Source organism: Bradysia coprophila, chromosome IV (assembly GCF_014529535.1).
Source record: "Bradysia coprophila strain Holo2 chromosome IV, BU_Bcop_v1, whole genome shotgun sequence".
NCBI lineage: Eukaryota > Metazoa > Arthropoda > Insecta > Diptera > Sciaridae > Bradysia > Bradysia coprophila.
In genome coordinates, this window is record NC_050738.1 from 2816024 (window position 1) to 2838705 (window position 22682).

At 34.3% G+C, this 22682-nt stretch overlaps 1 protein-coding gene across 4 annotated transcripts; it reads right to left on the reverse strand.

The window, feature by feature from the left end:
• Positions 1-1291: 1291 nt before the first annotated feature.
• On the reverse strand, positions 1292-21745 carry LOC119066488 (excitatory amino acid transporter). Of its 4 annotated transcripts, none has more exons than XR_005085759.1 (7): positions 10733-10836; positions 10076-10259; positions 5600-5936; positions 2390-2917; positions 2000-2329; positions 1552-1935; positions 1292-1520 (listed from the first exon to the last, which is right to left on the reverse strand). XR_005085759.1 is itself a non-coding variant. In XM_037168996.1 (7 exons), the coding sequence occupies exons 3-7, from the start codon at positions 10233-10235 to the stop codon at positions 1656-1658; spliced, it is 1635 nt and encodes a 544-aa protein (XP_037024891.1). In that variant the 5' UTR covers positions 10236-10259; positions 19728-19862; positions 21386-21745; the 3' UTR covers positions 1292-1655. The 4 variants fall into 4 exon arrangements, 3 of the variants coding, with proteins under 3 accessions (XP_037024891.1, XP_037024889.1, XP_037024890.1); XM_037168996.1 differs by lacking the exon at positions 10733-10836 and adding exons at positions 19728-19862; positions 21386-21745 and having other exon boundaries at positions 1292-1935; XM_037168994.1 differs by having other exon boundaries at positions 1292-1935.
• Positions 21746-22682: the final 937 nt, after the last annotated feature.

The following is a 22682-nucleotide window of genomic DNA, read 5'->3' on the forward strand; positions in this document are numbered from 1 at the left end:
GTATGACGTGCCAGATTACCCTACGCCCAATGTCTCACAAAGTAGTTTTTTTACATAGAATTGTTTATTTGATACACTGTTCGACTTAAGGTCAGAAACTAATTTGGAAAAAAAAGAAAATTTTGAAAATTAAAGAAAATTGGGAAAATATGGAAAATAGGAAAAATTAAGAAAAACAGAAAAATTGAGAAAATAGGAAAAATAAGGAAAACAGGGAAAATTTTCATCAATCTTTTCCCAATTTTCCCTATTTTTTTCCCTGTTTTCCTTAATTTTCCCGATTTTCCCGATTTTCCCTATTTTCTCTATTTTCCTTATTTTTCCAATAATTTTCCCCAAAATAGTCCCTGCCAAATTGTTAAGATTCTTGTGAAATGTAGCGAAACTGTTTCACCAAGTCTTAAAAACAATTTTACCAAAGTTTGTCTAAAATAGGTTCTGTCTATTTTATAGATAATTGAATTGTTTAAAATTTATCGTTAATGGAATTCTCAAAACGAACGTTCAATTTTTCATGCTGTACATCGGACTTTGTTTGCAATAAACTTAACATGAAAATCATTTCATTCGTATTTGATGGCTTTAAAATCAGATTCTGGAAATTTCATTTCATCCGCGTATCTAATCAGCTCTAACCTTTTAAGTTTGAGATTTATATGAGGTTGTTGAGTCTGATCAAGTATTCTGAAACCTAATTCAAAAGAGTTGATGTCAGCACATCTGTGTTTTACGGATGACTATATCATCTGTTATCGACAACGATAACATAAATAATAAGCGATGAGCTCCGCCAGAGTCGATCTTATATCGAAAAAAGAATGTTGAAACAAATGAAGTAAGAGATTTTGCCGTCTGTAAAACGTGAAGGAAGTCAGAAAAATATTTCAATAGAGTGAAGGAAAGTCAGTTTAATCCAATCAAAATCCAAATCAAAATACCGACCTTAGTGTGCTTGTGAAAAGGATTCAATTGCTGTCCTTGAAGCTTTTTTTCTGGAAAAAATGTCATCAGAAGTCAAAATCGTAATTTTCTTTATGTCTAGATGGATAGTTTTACACTTTTGATTTTTCTATTAAAATGTTAGCAAATTGATCTTTCAAAAATGGATCTTTTGTCTACTTAATTTACACTCAATCACTTCAACCTTTTCACTAAAAAGGATACATTTACTACAGACCGACTGATTCTCTGAGACGGTTCAAGACATATAAGGTATAACAACATATTGTATTATACTAAATAGATATCAATGCCAATAAAATTGCAAAAGTTTTTCTTTTGGACTTGTTTCTAAAAAACAATTTTATTTTTTTTTAAATACTGAAACGTTAGTAAGAAGGTCGAAGAGTAACAACAAATTCCATAGATCACTATTTGAACTAAATATTTTATTCAAGGAAACAAAAATCGAGTTTTTCTTTCATTCAGCCGTGTTTCCGATACCGATCACAATTTCTGGTTTTTGAGTAGGGTGTGTTGGGTTGGTTATTGGGTATGTAATTTGCTTTGATTATTTTAAATCTTTTTCCAACGAAAAAATAATAATTTAAAAATGATCTGGAACAAGCCCACCAACGGCTTACAATCATTCAAAATCCATCGAAAACCATTTTCTTTGTAAATATCTTTGGACTTAGAGTGAACAGCCAACCATTTCACTTCCCTTGTTTGTCCACTATACTTCCGTTAAGAATCAGTCCGTTCGGCATAGTCACACCGTTATTTCCCATTTCGACAATAACCGAATCGGGTAGTGAAGTTTTCCTACCTAAATCATTCTGGCCATTGGCAACAATGTGCCCGTTGGGTGTAACCGGTGTATCCTGATACAGTACCGCTGCGTCCAGAGCCATTAATTCCTTTTTGGACAGTTCCTCGACAACAGCGGCTGCATAACAATCACCCAGCATATTATTGGTCGTACGAATCCGGTCACTGAAAATATTGAAAATCTTTGTAGAACGGTGACGAACGAGTGATTTTTCAACTGTACACTCACACAAACCAGTCAATGGTAAACAACAAAGTGACATCAGTAACTGGAGCATCAATAGCCGATAGAACCACCAATAATAAAACTAGGGCCGCACTTGGTACCGATGCTGATGACATTGAAGCGGCCGTTGATGTTAACAAAACGGTCACTAGCTCACCAAATCCCAAGGTCATGCCACTCATCTGAGCAATAAATATCGAAGCAACTGCTATAAATAGTGCCGTTCCATCCATGTTAATGTTGCAACCAATCGGAAGAACAAATCGCGTGATACGCGGATCTATGCGAAGCTTATCATTCATGGAACGAAATGTTATAGGAAGTGCAGCAGCCCTATTGACAATATCGGTTCAGTTACAAAACGAAATTGAGTCTTCAGACGCAAAAACTTACGTTGAAGCTGTTGCGAATGCTGTTAGCATCGGATGAATTAGACCACAGTAAAATTTAAACGGATTTCTCCTCAAAAAAACAAAGTAAATAAACTGCATCACAACCAGCTGATAAAAGAAGACTCCAATCGCAATCGTAACAATGAACCAACACAGTTGATACATCACCAACGACAAATCGTTAACATCTAAAATTTTCCCTGCTATCACACTGCTAATTCCGATCGGCGTCAGCCACATCACACAAGTCACCATTCGCATCACCACATCGAATATAGCTGAAAAGAAATCGATTACAACTTGTCCCTTTCCGCCAATGGTTCCCAGCAGCGTTCCGAACACCAAACAGAAGAACACGATGCCAAGGGTGTTGGTGCCGGGTCGATAGTGAATTTCCCGTTGCAGAACTTGAATTACATTTGCTGTATCATTGTCCGTGCTGTTGCCAATGACTATGTTTGTTTTTGGCACATACACAGTGTGGGCTTGCTGGAAGGACGCTTGAAATAAATTGTCCGGAAAGATGTTTCTGTAAAGGGAAGCATTGAAATTGATTGACGATTGTTCAACAGATTGTTGTTCTAACATCGGAACCGAGTGCAGAGGGTAATATGCATTCAGTGATTTTCGGGAGCTCTAATTAAAGAAATATGCAAAAATTGAGGAAAAGAGTATCTTGAAAATAGGAACTGTCTCATCTTCATTTCATTACAACGAAATATCTGAGTTATGAGAACCCTGATTTCTCTGAAAAATCTTCCAGATCGTATCACTTCCTCATAAAGTCACGGCTTAAAGCCTGCACCATAATTTTAACAATATTTAGGCTAACGATGGTGCCTATTATGACAATATATTTTGTTTTAATTTTTTGTTGAAATACTTGTCGTCCCTTAAATCATCGAATTACAGACATCGAATTTGCCTTCTCTAGGACATCAGCTGTGTACTATCCTCGTTATAGAACTCTCATAATCATAACACTAACAAACATTCTAGAACAAACATTTTGCGTTTTAGCTAGTACAACAGTATAGTATGGGCTCCATACAGTCGCCCTCTCATTACTAGCTCATATTTTTGCACCAATTAGTGACCAAAGACTCAAAACATAGTTAATATTTCACTGGAAAAATATGGAATCTATTACTTCTTTTGCTTAAGAATTTCATGAACATTAGACGAGGGATTCTTTTGAAAAACAAAACAGCGAAAGCGGACACCTTTTCCGGTGGTCTTTTAATATGTGCCTAGAAAGGAATTAATCCCAAGAAGCCAAAACCAGTGCCTATTTTCGCGAAAATATTTTCGCAAATTTTCGCGATTTTCTCAAATTTTCACAAAAAATTTTTGCGAAAATTCACGAAAATTTGTGAAATTCGTGAAAATTTGAGAAAATTCGTGAAAATATTTTCGCTAATAGGCACTGGCACTGGCACTGGCCAAAACCGTTTAAATAAAAAAAAACGGTGCTTGTGTGGCTAGAGGAACTGAGTCTCAAATTTTTGGTGTAATTGCAAAGCTGAGATGAGTAGCGAGAAATTTTCCTTGTGTTTCGGTCGAAGGAAGAGGAAGAGAAGTTCAATTTTTCGGTGTCTGGCTCCAACTAACTTTACAAGCTTCGAGGAATTAAAAAAAAATGGTCCTGGCTTCTAGGGACGAATCGGAGGACACACATATAAAAAGTCCACTTTTTTAAAAAAATCAAGTCAAGAACTTCACGTTAAATCTGTTACTTCAATAGTTTAAATTCTATTTTTTATCTATATAAGGGAACACTAAGCCAAAGCGCACTGCTAAGTTTTGTCGTTAGTTTAGTTAGCATTCGCCTAGTCGGCCTGTAGAGAAGAGGCACCACATTTTTTTTATAGTGTTGCATTCTCACTGGACTATTTTTTTCTGTAACAACTTCACATTGATTCATTCTCATGAACAGCAGTGAAGTTTGTTCATGAAAACAGTCAGTGACACATAACAAAACGTACTAAAATGTTATAGTCTGAGGGAAAATCCTAGTACATTTCAGTATTAATTTCAAAACAACCTTTCCCCCTTTCCCTATAGGCCTTTGGTTGGATTGTGATTACATTGTTATTATCGAATTGACATTTAACGTTGCTTATCCATGCATACGGTAGAAAATTTGTTGCTCGCATTAATGATCTACGTCAATTAAAATTAAAAACAACTGGCCGAAATGACCAAGGTTCTGACATGCATATTGTTTGAAAAGTCAACTTGAAAACAATTTTTTTTTGTTAAGTTGAAATCGTCTTATAAAATTTTCCAAACCTAGTTGGCGCTACAAGAAAATTTTGATCACACCGCCTTCGTGATCAACTCGAAAGTGTCTTAACCTGTTCTTTCAGAACCTTGGAAATGACCATTCTTAACTCGTTTATATTCAACATGTTTGTAATTTATAAATATACGTTGATTTTGACGAATTTCTATCCAAAAATAGAAATTGCAAACTGTCAAAATTGTGACTAAAAATATCTTAGCAAAAGCACGAGTTCCCTTTAATTTGAAATTGTAAAATTGATGGCATTTTTCTTGGCCAATATCCAAAAAGGAAAAAAAGAAAAAAAAAATTGTTAAATGTTTCCTCACACAGGGCAAACCGTAATGGGCATTTTTCCATCATAAAAGTAATTAAGTTTGAGATGAGTTTATATGAACGAAACGATAATATTTTTCTACGAAACTCATTTCATATCTAGACATAGTATTGTACCCATAGTTCATGAATATACTAACTGCAGATAAAAAAATGAACCTTCATCACATTGTGTAATAACATAAATAGCACTTATCATTCTCGTCATATTTTTTTCGATGATTTATGGCTTCATAGTTCGCTTTCATCAACAACAATGAATTTTATATAACACAAAATGCTTGCCATCTGAATGATTATTATGATTAAGCGTTACACTTTTACGGAACCGAGATGTAAATCCTTTAAATATGAACAATGAACACTGTTAAAGGCTTTTATTGTTGCCATTGTTCGCTATAAAATCGTAACCAGTTAGGCTGCCTCGCGAAATGAGGTATTGATCGACTGATCCAGTTTCATTTACAGTTTTTTCAGATATTTAGACCAATGCCCTTTTGACATATCGTGTCACTTGACCAAGCAACTTCTTTCCCTCTTTCCCCCCTAAAAACTTTCTTTCAAAAGGCCACAACCAATTTTCTCACTTACCTTCCCAAATCCAACAAACTATCCAACAAGTTTGCCGTTTTGTTGTCATCACTCGTCGAAATTTTACTGGAATGTAATCCCGGATCGCCGGGATGTATTAACAGAACCAAACAGATGCCCAGCAGCGCGTTGAAAAATGACGTTGATGCAAAGTAGCAAATTGTTCGCAGTGCAATGCGTCCGTTCATGCGTGCATTTAGACTTGCCGAACCAGCTATTAGACTGGATATTACCAATGGCAGAATCATTAGCTTAAGCATTCGCATAAATAATTCGCCTGGATATGAGATAAGCATGATTGAATCGTGGCTTAGGTTTAGCGTTCGCAGACTGAAGCCTGAAAGAATTATTTTCGGTTTGCTGATAAGTTTTATGCATTTTTTCCTCGTCAAAATTATTTCGGTGAAAGTTTTCAATGTTCGTCTTGATGGGATTTCATTAACCTTTCAGAAGCGGCTATAGCGTTTCTGTTTTTTTTATATTGCAAAATGTACGTTAAAACAAATGAAGTAATAGACGATAATTTCAACAAAATGGAAAAACAGATACGGTTATTAGATATGCTTGCTATTTCTTTAAAGGTTAATGAGAGAGCAATTTTACAATGAATAGCTGTACTGTATATGTGTCAGTTCGTAATTAGATAATTTTGAAATTGTTTTAACTTAAGAGCAATGGACCCTTGGCAAATTTGTAGCCTACATTAAGGCAGAAAAATATTCGTTTTTGATGATTTCTCTGATTGGTGATGACTTATTCCACTTGGAGAAACCTTTACAGATTGTGTAACTTTTTTGAAAAAAGATTTTGATTCAAAGAAATCATCAAAACGAATATTTTTTCGTCTAAATGTAGGCTACAAATTTGCAAAGGGTCCATTGCTCTTACACTTAAACACAGAGAAGCTATGGAACAAATGTACATGTACACGATCCATCAAATGAGTTTGCCAACATAAATATTAGACGGGGAGATCTGTCTAATCTTCTCTTAATAGCAAAACGATTTTTAAGCAAATGAAGTAAAAGATTTTGAATCAAAAGTGGTAATAAATTCGATAATTACACAGGATATTTCTGTGCTGTCTGTGAAATGCCTTCTTGTCTCAATATCAGAAAAAAAGTGTCTTCTATTAAGGTAACATTTAGTAGGAAAAAATGACCTTTTGATAATCTTTTCTTTAGAACCACTGGCTGATGAGATAATTACATAAAAATTTCATCAAAAATTCGTTTTTTCTTAGGACATTCCCAACTATTACCTTAATTAATCACTAAAATCTAGAGGGGAACCAAAAAACCCAGCTAAATTCCTCATCGATCCCATGTTCTAGAAAACAGTGTAAAATGATGTCGTCATTTATTTTTAACTCTTCGCGCCTTCAAGACAGATCCAAAAGTTAATCGAAAAAAATATCAAACAACCTATAAAATGCACAGATTCTAGTCTACAACTTCTAATATTAGAATAGAAATGTAGAAGAGCGGAAGAAGAGATGCAAAACTTGTGCAGAAACATTTGAAAAAGTATCTCAAATCACAACTATGTCCTCTTATTAATACAGAAAAAGCTTCAAAATTCCGAGTCCCAGGCTCTGTCTCGGGTTCCCCTGTATGGATCCTGCTCGGTTGGAGCCCACAGAATTACATAAGTAACATCGAGACTAGTACTTCATAAATTATGCAGCTTCTGTAACAGATTATCGTGTCGTCTCTTCAAAAATGAGTTTTGTGCTCAGAACTGCTCCTTCGTAATGAAGTTTATCACGTTGAGATCTTGTGACCTAAATTTTCTTTTGACATGAAATATTTCATCTGAAAATGAATTAACTTCCTGACTTCTTGTGAGAGTTAAAAAACTTCGAAAACCTTCCGAACAATCAGATTATACGTTTTCTTCAGATAATTTTAACTTAAATTGACATTGCAGCATTCAACGCAATTCACATTTCGGTTTGATGGGAATATCGTGTAAACTGTCCGCCTCTATCTGGCAAAATATCATTTTTCATTGTTTTTTTTTCTCGTTTTCTTTTCAATTACAACCGATTTCACGGAGATAAACGTTTCCTTTTAAAAATGCTATGGAAACGAAATTCCCGTCCAAGGTATTTACACTATGGATGATAAAATCTTTTGGTTTAATTGAATTGCCCAAATTGAGGCCTTTTTTTGCCCGGCAACTGTTTCAATGTCATATTAAAACACTGAAATTTGCGGTGAAATGGTAAATAAAACAAGGGTTTACGAAAACTCTTGCCACTCTAGATAATTCTATTACACAAAGTGGTTACTATGGCTTCACCTCGCACTTTTAAATTTAATTCAAATGTTAAATTTCCTCTAGGTCAAAACATCAACAATATTTTGCTAAATTATCTAAATAAAACTCTTTACCGTGGGTTTAGGATAGTAAGTGGTGACCTATATTTGTATAGAAGGCACTGGTACATTTAGAAATAAACCTGTTTGATTTCAACGAGTCATATTTAAAGCTTCCATATGACAAAAGGAAAGCAACAATGGGAGAAATCGTGATCCAACTATTTATGTCCTTTTGCTCTAGTTAAATTTATTTGTGCGTCATTTGGATTCGTGTCATTCGCGACTTAATTGCCTCTAATTTGATCCAATCAATTAATTGCTATTTATCATGGAGATTGCACCTCTATCTCTGTTTGTTTGCTGGTGACACTTGTCTATTATTTGAACAAATGAACATTGCAAGTAGGGACACACCAAGCAGGCCTATGGCTGTTATTAGTCCTTCTTTTCATAATAAAATCAACAACAAAATGTTTTGCTAAAAATTGTCTGATTCACTAACTAGACTCAACTGTTGTGATCCCTTTTGTATTGACTTTGACCCAAAAACAGAACGTTTTAATCCTTTTTAACTTTTTCTGGAGGTGTACGCCGGTGCATATTGCTTGAAGCGTGAAGGTTTTGAAATATATAAGTTTCCGCTCTAGCTGCAGCGAACTAAGTTACTGAATGGTTAGATTTTACATTCCAATGTTTCATCCATTTCGATAACTTATTTCCGTAAGTAAAGGAAATTTGATTCGCTATGACTATTAAATGAAATAAATTGATGAGTGCACGGAAAGTATCGTCAATTCATTATTTTTTTTTAATCAATAAACATAAACAATCAATGAACCACGTCATAGATTTGTAGTTTTACTATTGAAATTGAACTTAGACCTTTTTTTTCGTGTGCTAATAATAGATGATTAAGGTGCTATATTGCGTGCAATTTTTCACATTCAATTTGAATAATCTGCCGCTGTAGTTGTGTAGAAATGTTTGCACAGCATTAAGCTAAGTAATCCAATAAGCAAATAGTCTATTTTACGAATAAACCGAGCTCAAAATAAGGTTTTGTTGCTAATGTGTTTTATCATAGCACTCTAGCTTCCAAGTAACAACATAGACAAAATTTAGAGTCTAATGAAATCGTAGACTGTACGTGTTTTTTCAGGAAATAGACAGGAAATAGACAAAAAATCTGACATCCAAATTTAAGTGGTAATGCTTGGAGCTAGAGTGCTATGGTTTTATTAGTTTTACTTGTTCCACGACAGCAGAAAAATAATAGAAGTTGGACTTTCTCATACATTACTATTGACGTTACCATAGCACAGCTCGTAGCAATAACACTTGTATGACATTAGATGTCAAAGTCAAAAAGCCTCCAAATTTTGATATTTGTGCTTGTCTACACTTGAGTGTTTTAAGCGCACGAAGAAAACATGACTACTGTCTGCACGATAGAAATACTACGTTTATTATGATATCATCAGCATCCAATGCTAGTACTAGTGCTATGACTTTGCAATGACTCTTAATTTTGTCTTCTATAGACGCTTAAAATTATGAAAATTCACAGACGGGTATTTATCAAATCTATTACTTGATTTGTTTTATGTATTAACAGCTTGAAATAAAATCTATTACTTCATTTGTTTTAACATAGATTTTCTTATATAAGACGTCCCCATTACTCATTCCTTTTTCTTTCGTTGTCACTAACAGTAGATCAGATCGCTCACAAAAAAGCTAGAGCTTAAACTTCCTGGTATGACTTTTTTACAAAGAAATTTGACAATAGACACTTTGGCAAATCCATCAACTTCAAGTACACCCAAGATTATTTACGATTTAGAGCAGATAAAAGAGCGAATCACTAAAACAAATTTTGTGTCCTTGAAGTTTCCTTTGTTCCGAAGTGACTGTAAATCGTCGAGACAAAGCTTCATAAGCTTTTATAATCAAATTAATGTAGTTTTAAGGCGCAATTTAAAAAAATGATTTGAAAGTGTGTTAAACGGTGCAGCGGACATTAATTTATCAGCTAAATGGATTATATCTAGAGGCAGATTATTTACAAAAAGATGAAAATATTATCGAGATCTGATGCGAGAGACACTGAATGACTGTCGAACGTTATTTTATGAAAATCAATGTTACTCACCCAGTACAACACCAAACAAAACGCCAGACAGTGTCACCAACAGCATCAAGTTTTCACTGAACCATTTCCGGAACCCGGTCAATTCGATGGGTGCCTCACAGCTGTCAGTTGTTTTTCTCGGACATTCGTTGTCATTATTTCCAATTATCGGTGGTCCCATTTTAGCGAAAAGATAATCTGAAAACTTTTCAGATTGATCCATTGTTAATCGTTTGTTACCGATGTGGCGATATCCGTTCAAGGATACGCCCTTTTGAAAGCTGTGTCGGTTTCTGGTTAGTAGGCTCCGTTTTTGGGATTTTAAGGAGACTAATTGTTCGAAAATTGTCAAAGACACCAACAATTACAGTTGGCCGATAATAGCACAAATAATCGTTTACAGAATGCACGTAATACGAACGGGAAGCCTTTCAAAAGTTTTTTTTTATCGATTTTCTTTCCCTCTACTCGTTTTCTTTATTATCTTCTGTTATGGTAAATAGTCAACGTTTTCTTTGTTGCGCCAATTTCGATTTTCAAGGAATTACGGGAGAAAAAAAAATTTGCAAGCTCTGTGTACTCTTTAATAAGCAGATTTGGTTTTTTGTGTTCAAAAATATTAATCAAGCGCACAATAATAACATCACTAGCCGAATAGAAATATCACTGATTTGGCACCATTCCCATCAAATTCCCAAACATCAAGAAAAATCTCTATGATTTTCTGCAACACAAATTATTATTTTAGAAGTAAATTCAACAGAGGCTTTAAATGAACTAAATGAATTTTCAGTGCAACATCGGTGGATATGTCTCCCTTAAAAGTATCGATTTTCTCGCGAAACAGAGACGTACAGAGATGCGCAATGCACACACCATTCCCTTATTTATTATATTTTTATGCATTTTCTCTGATAATCTTAATCATCTGATTCTTGTTGTTTCATAAAAATGTTTGGTAACAAGTTTAAATTGAAGCTAATTGCCTTTGATGGGAGATATTGTGCAGCAAATAATCAAAATTAATTGAATGTCTTGTCTTGTGGTAATTGAAAGCAATCAATTCTGAGCAATCATTACACATCGATTCTGCAGCAATTTTGAGTCCTCTCTCATCGGCAGCATTCTATTCAACATTTGTTACGTGAGCAGCACATCTATTTTCGTTGATGAATGCAACTTCCCTATATATATGCATTTCACTGTGATTTGTTGTCACAGTTGTGTGTACACAAGAGGAAAATAAAGTTTCTTGAAAAGAGATTAGCTTTTTTTTTGGCGTGTTAAATACGGATATGTTGTTTCTCTATTTGACGAAAACCAGCCACATGTGAACAAGATATTCTGTGAACATATCACACTATATCATTGGACCGTGGCTCCACACATCATATTGGTATGGCACATTACATAACGTCATATAAATAGAAAATGAATTCAATTGGAATTTAGGGAATATGTTGAAAAAATACGATACCATTGTGTCCAGTGGGTGGCTGTATACACATCCATGCATTCTAAATTAAATTTTTATAAGGAGATTAAAGCTTCGGATTTCATAAAGGCTGGCGTATAAAAACGTCCATATGCGAGATCTACACCCGTCATTTTAAATACAGTTTGTCATCCTAGTAATTAAATAGATGAAATCACGGCAGAGTAAAATAAACTTTACTCTGTCGTGATGAAATAAATCAATTGATTTCGATTGATTACAAATTAAATTTTTAATTCCAAAGGTTGACATCATCATGGATACTGTACGTCTGTAGTATGTTTCAACGTATTTCGATGTGTAACGATCATTATGTTATGTCAATAATAGATATGCCGAATCTAAATTGATAAGCTATTTTGATTCGCTTGATTGGTTTCACATATGTATAGTAGGATGGACTGTTTCTCGCTGGAAATATAAGGTCTATGCGATTCAACTTCTTAAAAGCTGATATTGACATTGAAGTCACTAAATCTGTTACTTCTCTTCGTTAAAGTAACATCACCTAACCATCGATACAAAATCCTTTACTTCAACAATTCAAACAATCATTTCGTCTATATAAGAGAACGCTACCGAGAGCCGGAGTTTACTTTGGTCATCATTGTCTGTAACAGATGTCTCCGATGTTTCCGATCTCCGCTGCACCTAAAGGTTTCTCTCAAGGTGAAATGAAATGTCAAAACGTCATCCATAGAGCCATAACCTCAACACTATTAACAATGTAATTTTCAAAATAACAAAGAAAAATAAGTTGTGGTTATGGATCTATGGATGACATTGGTTCGTGTTCGGTTCATTTTATTCGGCTTAACCGTTGCTTGGAAGAAACCTAATGAATCTTCGAAATTTCATTAATCCTACTAGATTCAAGCAGCTGAATCTATACTGCTCATTTCATGAAAATTGATAGTAGTTTTCGAGTCTTTAATTCGGCAAACTTCAGCGACCTTTTTATGGATGATTCACAAAGTATGTCAAGCGTGCCAATGAATTACAGCATGTCGTTGAAACAATTCTTACATCCAAAACTCTCAAGAAAGTCGAGAAACGGTCCATCTTAATATGTGCATGCACTATAGGTAGAGGCTTCGACACGGAAACAAATTGGTATTAGATGGAAATTGGTGGGAGCGAATGGATATTAGATGGAAATAGATGCATATTGGAGAGAGATCTCATTCCATTTATTGCATTTTCAAAATCTATTTGCTACACACCAATTCAAGACCGAATCGAGTTTTATTAATAATTACAAGCACATCGTCTGCTTGTTACATGGTTTACATTTTACAGTCTTCAATGACAAACAATAATCCTGGTTTTCGAACCCTTATACGATTGTGTAACATAAGAGACGGATTATTTTACTGTCATGATGACACTGTAGTTGTAAAGTGCAAACATTATCCTCTCACATTATTATACAGGACAATATATTTACAGAGCACTTCTAACCGACTGCAGAATTCCGTTCATTTTCAAAGTTATTTTCAGTTTGATAATAGTTGAAACGAAGTTCATGGTCAGTTCGACTGGCTTGCATACCTACTGGTGAAGGGATGGAATTTTTCCACCCAAGTAATCACAAAGGACAATGTAGAAGCGGTTTCGATTATCAATGTCAAAGCGAAACGTACGACAGTGGTGCCTCAATGTGATGAAATTTTTTTACGGATGCAGCAATTAATTAAATTGATGTCTATGCAATCAGCGAGGGGTAAATAACTTGACTGAATCATGTCCAACCAGCTGAACTTTTTATGGGCTATTTATGCTTTAAGTGTGGTCTACACTCAACAAAAAGTGCTCCGTGTGAGAGCCGTGATAGAGAGAGCTGGCAAGTAAACAAAGCAAAATTTAAAAAAAAAAACAATTTGGTTTTTCACATGGAGTACATTTTTGGTAACAGGAAATCATGCCTTAGTCATGATTTACACTTACGAAAAAAGCCATCCGTCTTCTCTCCGTTTACACTTTAAACTTTTCTATTGTATAGCTAAGCGGAGAAAAACGAAGTGTTTTTTTGTAAGTGGAAATCAAGCCTTAGTCGACTTTTGTTTTGACATTTGTTTTGAAATTCTGGACTTTCGCATGCCCGAAGCAGATCAGATCGAAAGGTTTCATAATAGAATACCCAACTATACTATCGCATAATTTATTACGTATTTTTCACACAAATTTGGAAACGTAATCGAAACCTCTTTCATCGTGTATTTAATCCATATATGCAGGCGTCCCACTAAATTTTGCCTTGTCCGAAATTCGGACATTTAGGACAATTCATAAAAATTTCGGACATTTTCTGCAAACATTTCGGACATTTTTTTTCTAATTTTCACTAAAGTTACGCATTAGAAAAAGTCTGTAAGTCATTTGAGTCCATTCCACCCACAAATTCTAAGGCTTTATATGAGATGAGAGAGATGAGATTTTTTTAAAAGTATACTTTGACATGACCTGTAGCTGTACATATCATAAACCTGAATAGAGGGCTTGAAACCTTCACGAAAAGATAGTGTTAAAGATGTAGGTTAACAAATGCATGTCGCGGAAGAATAATATCTGACATGTTTCTGACGTAAGGGTTTGTAATAGATCCCATATAAATTTCGTCAAAAAAACGAAAATCTAGATTTGGTATTTTAGTATAAAAATTCAGAAAACAGAAATCCAGATCTTCATTTGTCAAACGAAATTCTTGTGAATTCAATTACAAACCACAACTCCCGAATCAGAAACATGTCGTATTTCAACCTTGCGAGACTGTATGTTTAAATAAAACCAGGTTGAATACGGGTCAGGCTTCTTTCCGTTCCTCAAATTTTGGACAAATGCTGAGAAATACATTTTCCTCGCATAGAATAATTTCCTCAAATATGTGGTTTTTAGTCAATACACTTGATTCGTCGACCTACATCATTTGCATGTATTTCATCGAAGGATGGAAGAAATAATGATCACAAGCAAGGTTAAAATTTCGATGCGCCACAGGCGAATCTTGTAATTAGTTCCCATTAAACCTGTTGGAATTTTTGTCTACTTTTCCTACTATTACTTCAAAAATTCGATCATATTCTCCCTTCTATTCGAAATTTTTTAATGTCGACTATACTGAAAAAATGCTTAAAAAAGATATTGGAGTCAGCCAAGATGTGACCCAGGAAACTCTTAACGTGGCTGTCTTTTAGAGCTACAGCTATTTTCTAACATATTCATTCGCTGCGCTCACTCGTTATATTATTATCTTAATATTGATTTATTGATTTTCACTCGAAGGAAGAATTGTAACATTATGCCCGAGTACCATAATCAGAAAAACAGGAATTTTTTTTTTGATGAAATGCTTTTTTGAATGAAAACCAGGTCTAGAAAATCAGCTGAATTAGCTGAGTTAGTTATCGTGTTCCATAGGAAAAGAAACAATGAGCATATCGGTTTTTCGAGAACTACTCCCAGACCATTGAGCTGATAACGCCCATTTAAAAACTTGACCTGATGAATTCAGTTCTCCTTCGAACAAAACGTTTTTGAAAATCGATTTAGATTTACTCAAGTTAAAAAAATATTACACATTTAACGTCATATTTCCACATAATTTTCAATAGTTATAGTTATAGTTATTTAGGGACAAAGTATTGATAGACTGAAAGTTCAATTAAAAATTCTGTGAAGCGCGCCGCAGGCAATTTTTTTGAAAATGAGACTTTTCTAAGTTTATATATTTAATTCTGGTCAGGTCTTGAAGAATATTTCGGACATTTCGGACATTTCGGACAATTTCGGACAAATGTGTAAAATTTCGGACATTTCGGACATTTCGGACAAGTGGGACGCCTGCATATATGGATCACTAAATACATATTGCGGAATAACCGTTTCTAGTTTTTTGCAGGGCCCCTCATGTTGAAAAGAATAATTAGTAAAAATACCTGCCGTGGTACGAAAGCATGAATACCACATCAGCTAGGATCCACATACACATAAATAATCAATCAATCAACGAATATAAAAGAAGACCCTCGCACTGAACTGAATTGCATTTCTAATTCGGTCAATAGGTTCGAATGCCAAAATTAGAATATTTTAGAAAATGTGCCTAGTGCACATTTTCGATTCGCATCAAACACCAAGGAAATTCGTCAAAGGTCGTAGAAAAATGGATATGGCAAAGACACAGAGTTCGGTATTGTTTCACTTCTTTTTTGTTGCTATATTCAGGTGCTATTCAAAATAAATCGTATTTCCAGTTAAGGTTTAGATATTTTCAACTTCAGAAGAGTTAAAAGGCAAGAGAATTGAATGCCATCGGTTGTCGAATCTATTGACTAGCTCAAGCTCAACCTCCAGGCAGAAATCTTGTTTCAATGGAAATAGACATAAGATACGAATGTAAGTAACATAGATGTACAAACCATTCGCTGCATAAATAAATAAATCAACAGCGACAACAAAAATATGCAGTGAACCCCAGGGTCTACTTTTTAGAAACTTTTAGAGAAAATCGAGAAAATCAAAAAACTTCGAGAAATTCAAGAAACTTCGAGAAATTCAAGAAACTTCGAGAAATTCAAGAAACTTCGAGAAATATTTCTTGAATTTTCAAAGTTTCTTGATTTTCTCGAATTAGAGAAATTTCAAGAAATTCCAGAAAATTCAAGAAATTCAAGAAACTTCGAGAAATTCAAGAAATTTCGAGAAATTCAAGAAATTAGTTTCCAAAAAGTAGGCCCTGGTGAACACTCAGGCTCTTACTGTCTTTCATAGTCAAAATTATGTTAAAATCAATGAAGTAACAGATGTTCATTCAGCCTGTCGAAACTACTCAGAACAAAAGAAGTAACAGATTCGATAATAATGTTTCTCATAACAATATCAATAAGCAATGGTTTCGCATAACATTCGGCGTGTGATTTGGTGTGGTTACGTAAAAAAACATTAAAAAAATATCTATTTTCCGTCCCTTCAATGCTTTTCCACGTTTCATTATAATTCAATTTTCCTTTAATTTGATTGTTTTTATTGAAATTTATTGAATCCGATGTGATATTACGCTATGCTATCGCTTCAAATTAATTTATTAAAAATAAACTGCTGAAGTGTGTTCGGAAAATAATTACAGGTGCACTTTATTGAAAATATTAATGTTGACTCACACCGTCACGTTGATTTTAATAATAAACAAGAAACTTGTGAGAAAATTTAGGTTAGCGAAATAAGCTGCACTTACCGGTGCTTTCAAATGAATTTGAGTGCATCGAATATTTAAATTGTATAATTTTTACCAGCAAGCAACAAATACGTTTTATATGCACATGCATCTAACAGAAGAAATCGTACCAGTCTCGAATATAAGTATTGATCTGATTCAAAAATAAATTCCGTTTTTTCCCTTACCAATCGCAACTTGATTTTGTTTGCAAAACATATTTTTAAACCAAACAAAAAGCATCGGTTTTTTCAACTAAAACTTTTTCGCAAATATTCTTATTTCCGATTTAGAGGAAATCCGGATTATAACAATGAAATTTTGGAAAACTTAAAAAGCAAACGTTGCTGTATCGATTTATTGCTATTTTTACGATGAATAAAAAAAACAATTCCGCAACAGCCAAACGTACCATTGCAATATTTCGAAAAATTAAGTACTAAAAAATGGTTTTCGATTTAAAATTTAATTGCTGTTGAGGGTGGATAAACGCGAATTTCAATCGAAACTGGTATTCAATGTTTGATGTTTTTTCGTGTTGGTTTTGTTTTTTGATTTTTTTTTCTCTGTCGGATCGAACTTGGTTTTAAATTTATCTATTATCACGTAAAAATGAATCGAAATATCGTCATTTTAGAGGTTAAGGGTAAATCCACAGTTCACGTGATTCAGTAAAGTGACCTCGTAACGTCAAACGTCACCGAAAACTGTGGAAATGGATCCAAATTAAGTTTCACCAAATTTCGTGAAATTAAGTTTTCCTGACTGCCTAATGCGAAAGTGGACTATTACATAGCAATTTGCCCCCTGCGAAAATGATCCATTAAAAGATTAATAATTTCACTTTATTTTTCCTGAATTCATACGTGGTAGTCAACTTTCGCATGGGGCAGGTAGCAAACAAGAAATTGGATGACGTAATTCACTGATTCGAAAACAATTTTATAGCACTCGCAAACTCACTAGTGTGTCTTTGGGCAACATGCTGAAGTAACTGTTTTACGACAAGTGTAGTATCACAACTTTACAGAGTATGTTGAAAAGACAGTTGAGCCTGTTGCTCAAAAAACCAATAGTGAGTTTACTTTTATCACAATTTCGTTACCTCATGTAATGAATTACTTTCGCAGCATCCAATGTAAGTTAATGTTACTAACGTGTGTTGAAATTATTTTACGAAATCGCGTGAGCTTTTGGCCTACTCCTATACTTTCCTCTCGGTATTGTGACCCTGATTTCTCATTTTACGACATTTCTATGAAAATCGGGAAACCGATTCTAACGCTTACGTGTGCATCATAATGATGACACACCAGCAGCTATATTTAACGGTTAAATTTTAACCCCATCAACTCATCGCATCAAATTCAATCAGCAGATAATGATGACTCGTATAAAACTTTGACGTCCCAGAAATCGATTCTTTGAAAACTTATGAAAATAATTACCTTAAACCGGCTAAGTCCATACGTTTATACCAGACGTTCTTTGTAAATGTTCATCTAACACTCGACTATTAAAATTAATCCAATAAAAACACACTGAATCTGTTTATATATTCACAACATCGATTTAATACCGAGTCTCTACCACACGTAAGCTTTTAGAGAGAAGAAGCATAATTTCACTTTAATTCTTTATGCAACGATCTATGTGCCTTATTGATATAGTGATGTGGTATTTACATGCACAGTTTAACAAGACACGATGGCGTATACGTATTTTAGAGCCGACCCATGTAGCCGAGAACATATTTAAAATAGTTTTGAGGAAAAAAAAATTTAGATAAATAGGAGAGACGAAAATGATGTAACTGGGTTAGTTCAAGTTCACTAAAGTTTTATTACCCGAAAGTTGATGCCAAATAAAATTTGGTTTTGTTTTGTAACTTGTGTACACGTTTTAAACTTGTGCTTGTTTTATTGGTTGTTTCAAATCAATTTATTGAACATATCGCTGCAAAAACCTTGAAATACTGACTAGGTTTTATAGTCGAAGAGGAAATGATTAAAATTAAAACACGAAATCAGCAACGAAATTTATGAAATTTTTGCAAATGAATCGATAGCGAAGCACGAAACGTAATTTACATTTTCTACCCATTTTAGTTGTTTGCGTGATTATTCCGATATTTCGCCTAGTATTTCGGTCAAAGTGAGATTTATCCCAAGAACTATTGAGGCGATAATACCTCAACCGAGTCATCTGAAATCGACTTCTGTATTTACTGGAAGATAGTCTCACTAAAAACACTCTATTGAGAAGCACTCAAGCCATAATCTATCAACATCAACATTTCAAGTATTGGCTGAGATCACAGCCCAAGACGATTGGCAATTTGTTCAATATCATAAACATACCTTCCACGTATCACTTTTGGATTAGTTCAACGTAACCTTTACTCGACCACTGTTGCGTACAGAGTGTGTTATTTGATTGAGGCTGTTAGTGGTAGTCTAACAGTTTGGACAACTGAACTTAACAACTGAAGTACCAGATGGCGGAAGAATGTCATTTTATATTATTGGCAAAAGGGATGGCCCAATAAGTCAGTTAAAATATTTTTCTTTCATTTATTGCTTCGACACCATTAGAACCTTCAAACGAATCGATGAAACATAAAAACAGTCCCGAGGAGCGTACTATAAATTTCCCATATTTTCCTAAATTGTTTCAAATTTTCTCAAAAAATTTGTTTTAGAGAAAAAATAAAGGAAAATGTGGTGAAATCCAAAAAAATCTTGGAAAATGTTTTCCTTAAATTGTTGGACATTAAATCTATTACTGCGTTTGTTCAAAGTGTCGTGCTATGTTTGATAGGAAATCTTTTATTCCGTTTTGATATAGCAATTTCATTGCTTATTTTCGCCATCGTTGTCGACAACAAATGACTAGTCGTTTAAAAAAAATGTTCAACAGTGCTCATTGCGCAGAGTGCATACGGGACAATTAATTTGATAACTTACCAGCGAAAAATGAAAAATCCAAAAATTCAAATATTCCCTTTTAATAGCGATGCTCTGATGAAACACTTTTCGTTCATCGTACCGTTGCTCGACATTAAAATATTCCAAGCAATTGCTTTAATTTACTAATGCACACTAGAGGTGTCCAAAATTGTATGGAAAAATTAAAGTGCCAAAATGTTTGGGGCGTAGGGCAGAAAATCATTCTATATGGTCCCCTGATAAAAAGTGTCTATGGGACCGACTCGATCCGAATCGATTTAGGGGTCGCTCAGGGACGAAGTATATGAAAAACAGCCAAAATCGCTTGCAAACCAGGTTTTTAGAAAAAAAATTATTTTGGACTGATGATGAAGAGTGATGTTAGGACATCTTAGTTTATATTAGTGTAAAATCATCACGAGAAAACACTTTTCAACTTTTACCGTGTATCGACACCTACTGTGCCCAGGCAGTGCTGGTCAAAGATCAGATTCATAGCGTATATTCTGAGAGCGAGTCCTTATCGGTGACGACCAGAACCCAAAAAATTATTATGTAGAAATGTTCGGAGTAACAAGGGCTTCAAGATAATGCAAAAAAAAGTTTCGTTATTTCAGATTTGTTTGATACTTTTCAGATAAAACTTATTGCTCGGTGTCCTCGGCGAACTTTGAAGAGTTGCACTGGACGTCCACGCAAAGGTTCCGATCTCTTTTTGTCATTTCTTGATAGCTTACCATGTAACCATTCAAAATAAACCAAATTTGTCAGAAGGTACAGACTAGGTCGACTTCGATGAGACCTAATGTGTGCCCATGTCGCATTTCTCGAAAATTTCAATAAGAAAAAATTAGAAAATTTCAAATTTCATGATTTTCAGAACTTTGACTGAGCAGAGCTTATTTACGACACTAAATAAGAATATTACAACAAAATTATACACCTTAAAAGTGTGTAAGATGATAAATTTCATCTTTCGAATTTTTTCATATTGAAATTTTCGAGAAATGCGACATGGGCACACATTAGGTCTCATCGAAGTCGACTTAGTCTGTACCTTCTGACAAATTTGGTTTATTTTCAATGGTTACATGGTAAGCTATCAAGAAATGACAAAAAGAGATCGGAACCTTTGCGTGGACGTCCAGTGCAACTCTTCAAAGTTCGCCGAGGACACCGAGCAATAAGTTTTATCTGAAAAGTATCAAACAAATCTGAAATAACGAAACTTTTTTTTGCATTATCTTGAAGCCCTTGTTACTCCGAACATTTCTACATAATAATTTTTTGGGTTCTGGTCGTCACCGATAAGGACTCGCTCTCAGAATATACGCTATGAATCTGATCTTTGACCAGCACTGCCTGGGCACAGTAGGTGTCGATACACGGTAAAAGTTGAAAAGTGTTTTCTCGTGATGATTTTACACTAATATAAACTAAGATGTCCTAACATCACTCTTCATCATCAGTCCAAAATAATTTTTTTTCTAAAAACCTGGTTTGCAAGCGATTTTGGCTGTTTTTCATATACTTCGTCCCTGAGCGACCCCTAAATCGATTCGGATCGAGTCGGTCCCATAGACACTTTTTATCAGGGGACCATATAGAATGATTTTCTGCCCTACGCCCCAAACATTTTGGCACTTTAGTTTTTTGGACACCTCTAATGCACACACTTAGCGCTCTTTCTATGGGGTTCGTTAGACAAAATTCAACATTTCATTTCACTGAATTTCACGTATTCGACTCTTCTCCATAAATTTCGTCGTGTCATTTAAATTTGTGTATTCGGCACATCACAAGCATGAAATTATCTATTTACTATCCGGCTTATGCACAATCAATCCAGTTCAAGGAAATTAAATATTTTCTCACATCGCACAGTGATACATATGTTCAATTAGACTGATAAATAACCGTTAAGACAAAACGCGCACAGCCAGCAAGTGTCAATTCAGAAAAAGTACGTAAAAATTTGGTATATGCGATTTGTCTAACGTACAGCACACAACAGTATAAATTCGAAATTGTTGTCGCTGAAAAACACACTCATCTGCATGATATTCTTACAGTACATGTATATATTTCCGACCTACGACTAATTTAGATTTGTGTGCTATTTTCTATATTCAAATCATTACATTTCATTTAATTCAACTTGACTTATGGGTGGTGAAAGACATTCGCTAAAGAGACGACAAACAGCAGCATGTGTGCATATTTACATTAATTTCGGTGTTTGTCTTTTTAAAATAAAACCATATCCTAATCTACGTACAATACACGAAATGAGCATTACATAGAGAAGATATGGTTTATGATTGAAGTTATTGTCAATTTGACGCAAAACGATTTGAATAAACAAGATAGGATACATGGTGTATGTACCGAAATGAATCGAATAATTTATTTGTTATTTTATCCTGTTTACGTATTCGCGATAGCGGAATACGCATAAATTAAGTCAGTAAATAAATAAATTATTGAAACTAAAAAAAAGTCCAACAAAAATGATAACCATTTATGTCACAAAAGTAATAAACGGTGGTGTAGATGGTCGTTCGTTAAGAGACGGACAGTGAATATGCTAATTTCAACTCATTTTTGTTGCTGTCCATTTAATTCAGTAATTCAGTTAGCTCGTTCTTATCTAATTAACGGAGAACCTTTTTCTAAATGAAAAGTTCTCTAATTTTCGGATATTTTGCCAAAAAGCTTTAAAAGATGCGGATTTAAATTGGAGAATCATTAGGGTGTAGCGGATTTTCAATATCCTCTTATATATCAAAATGTATGCATAAACAAATGAAGTAAAAGAATCGATGTTACAAAATAAGCAAAAATATCAGATTTACTGGTCAGATCGCGATGCGTTTGATGTTTCTAAAATGTCAAAGGTTTCTAAAAGGATTTTGCCCAGTTTCCAGTTTGTCCAATCAGCAAATATTTTTTCATTCATTTTAATTATTTGAC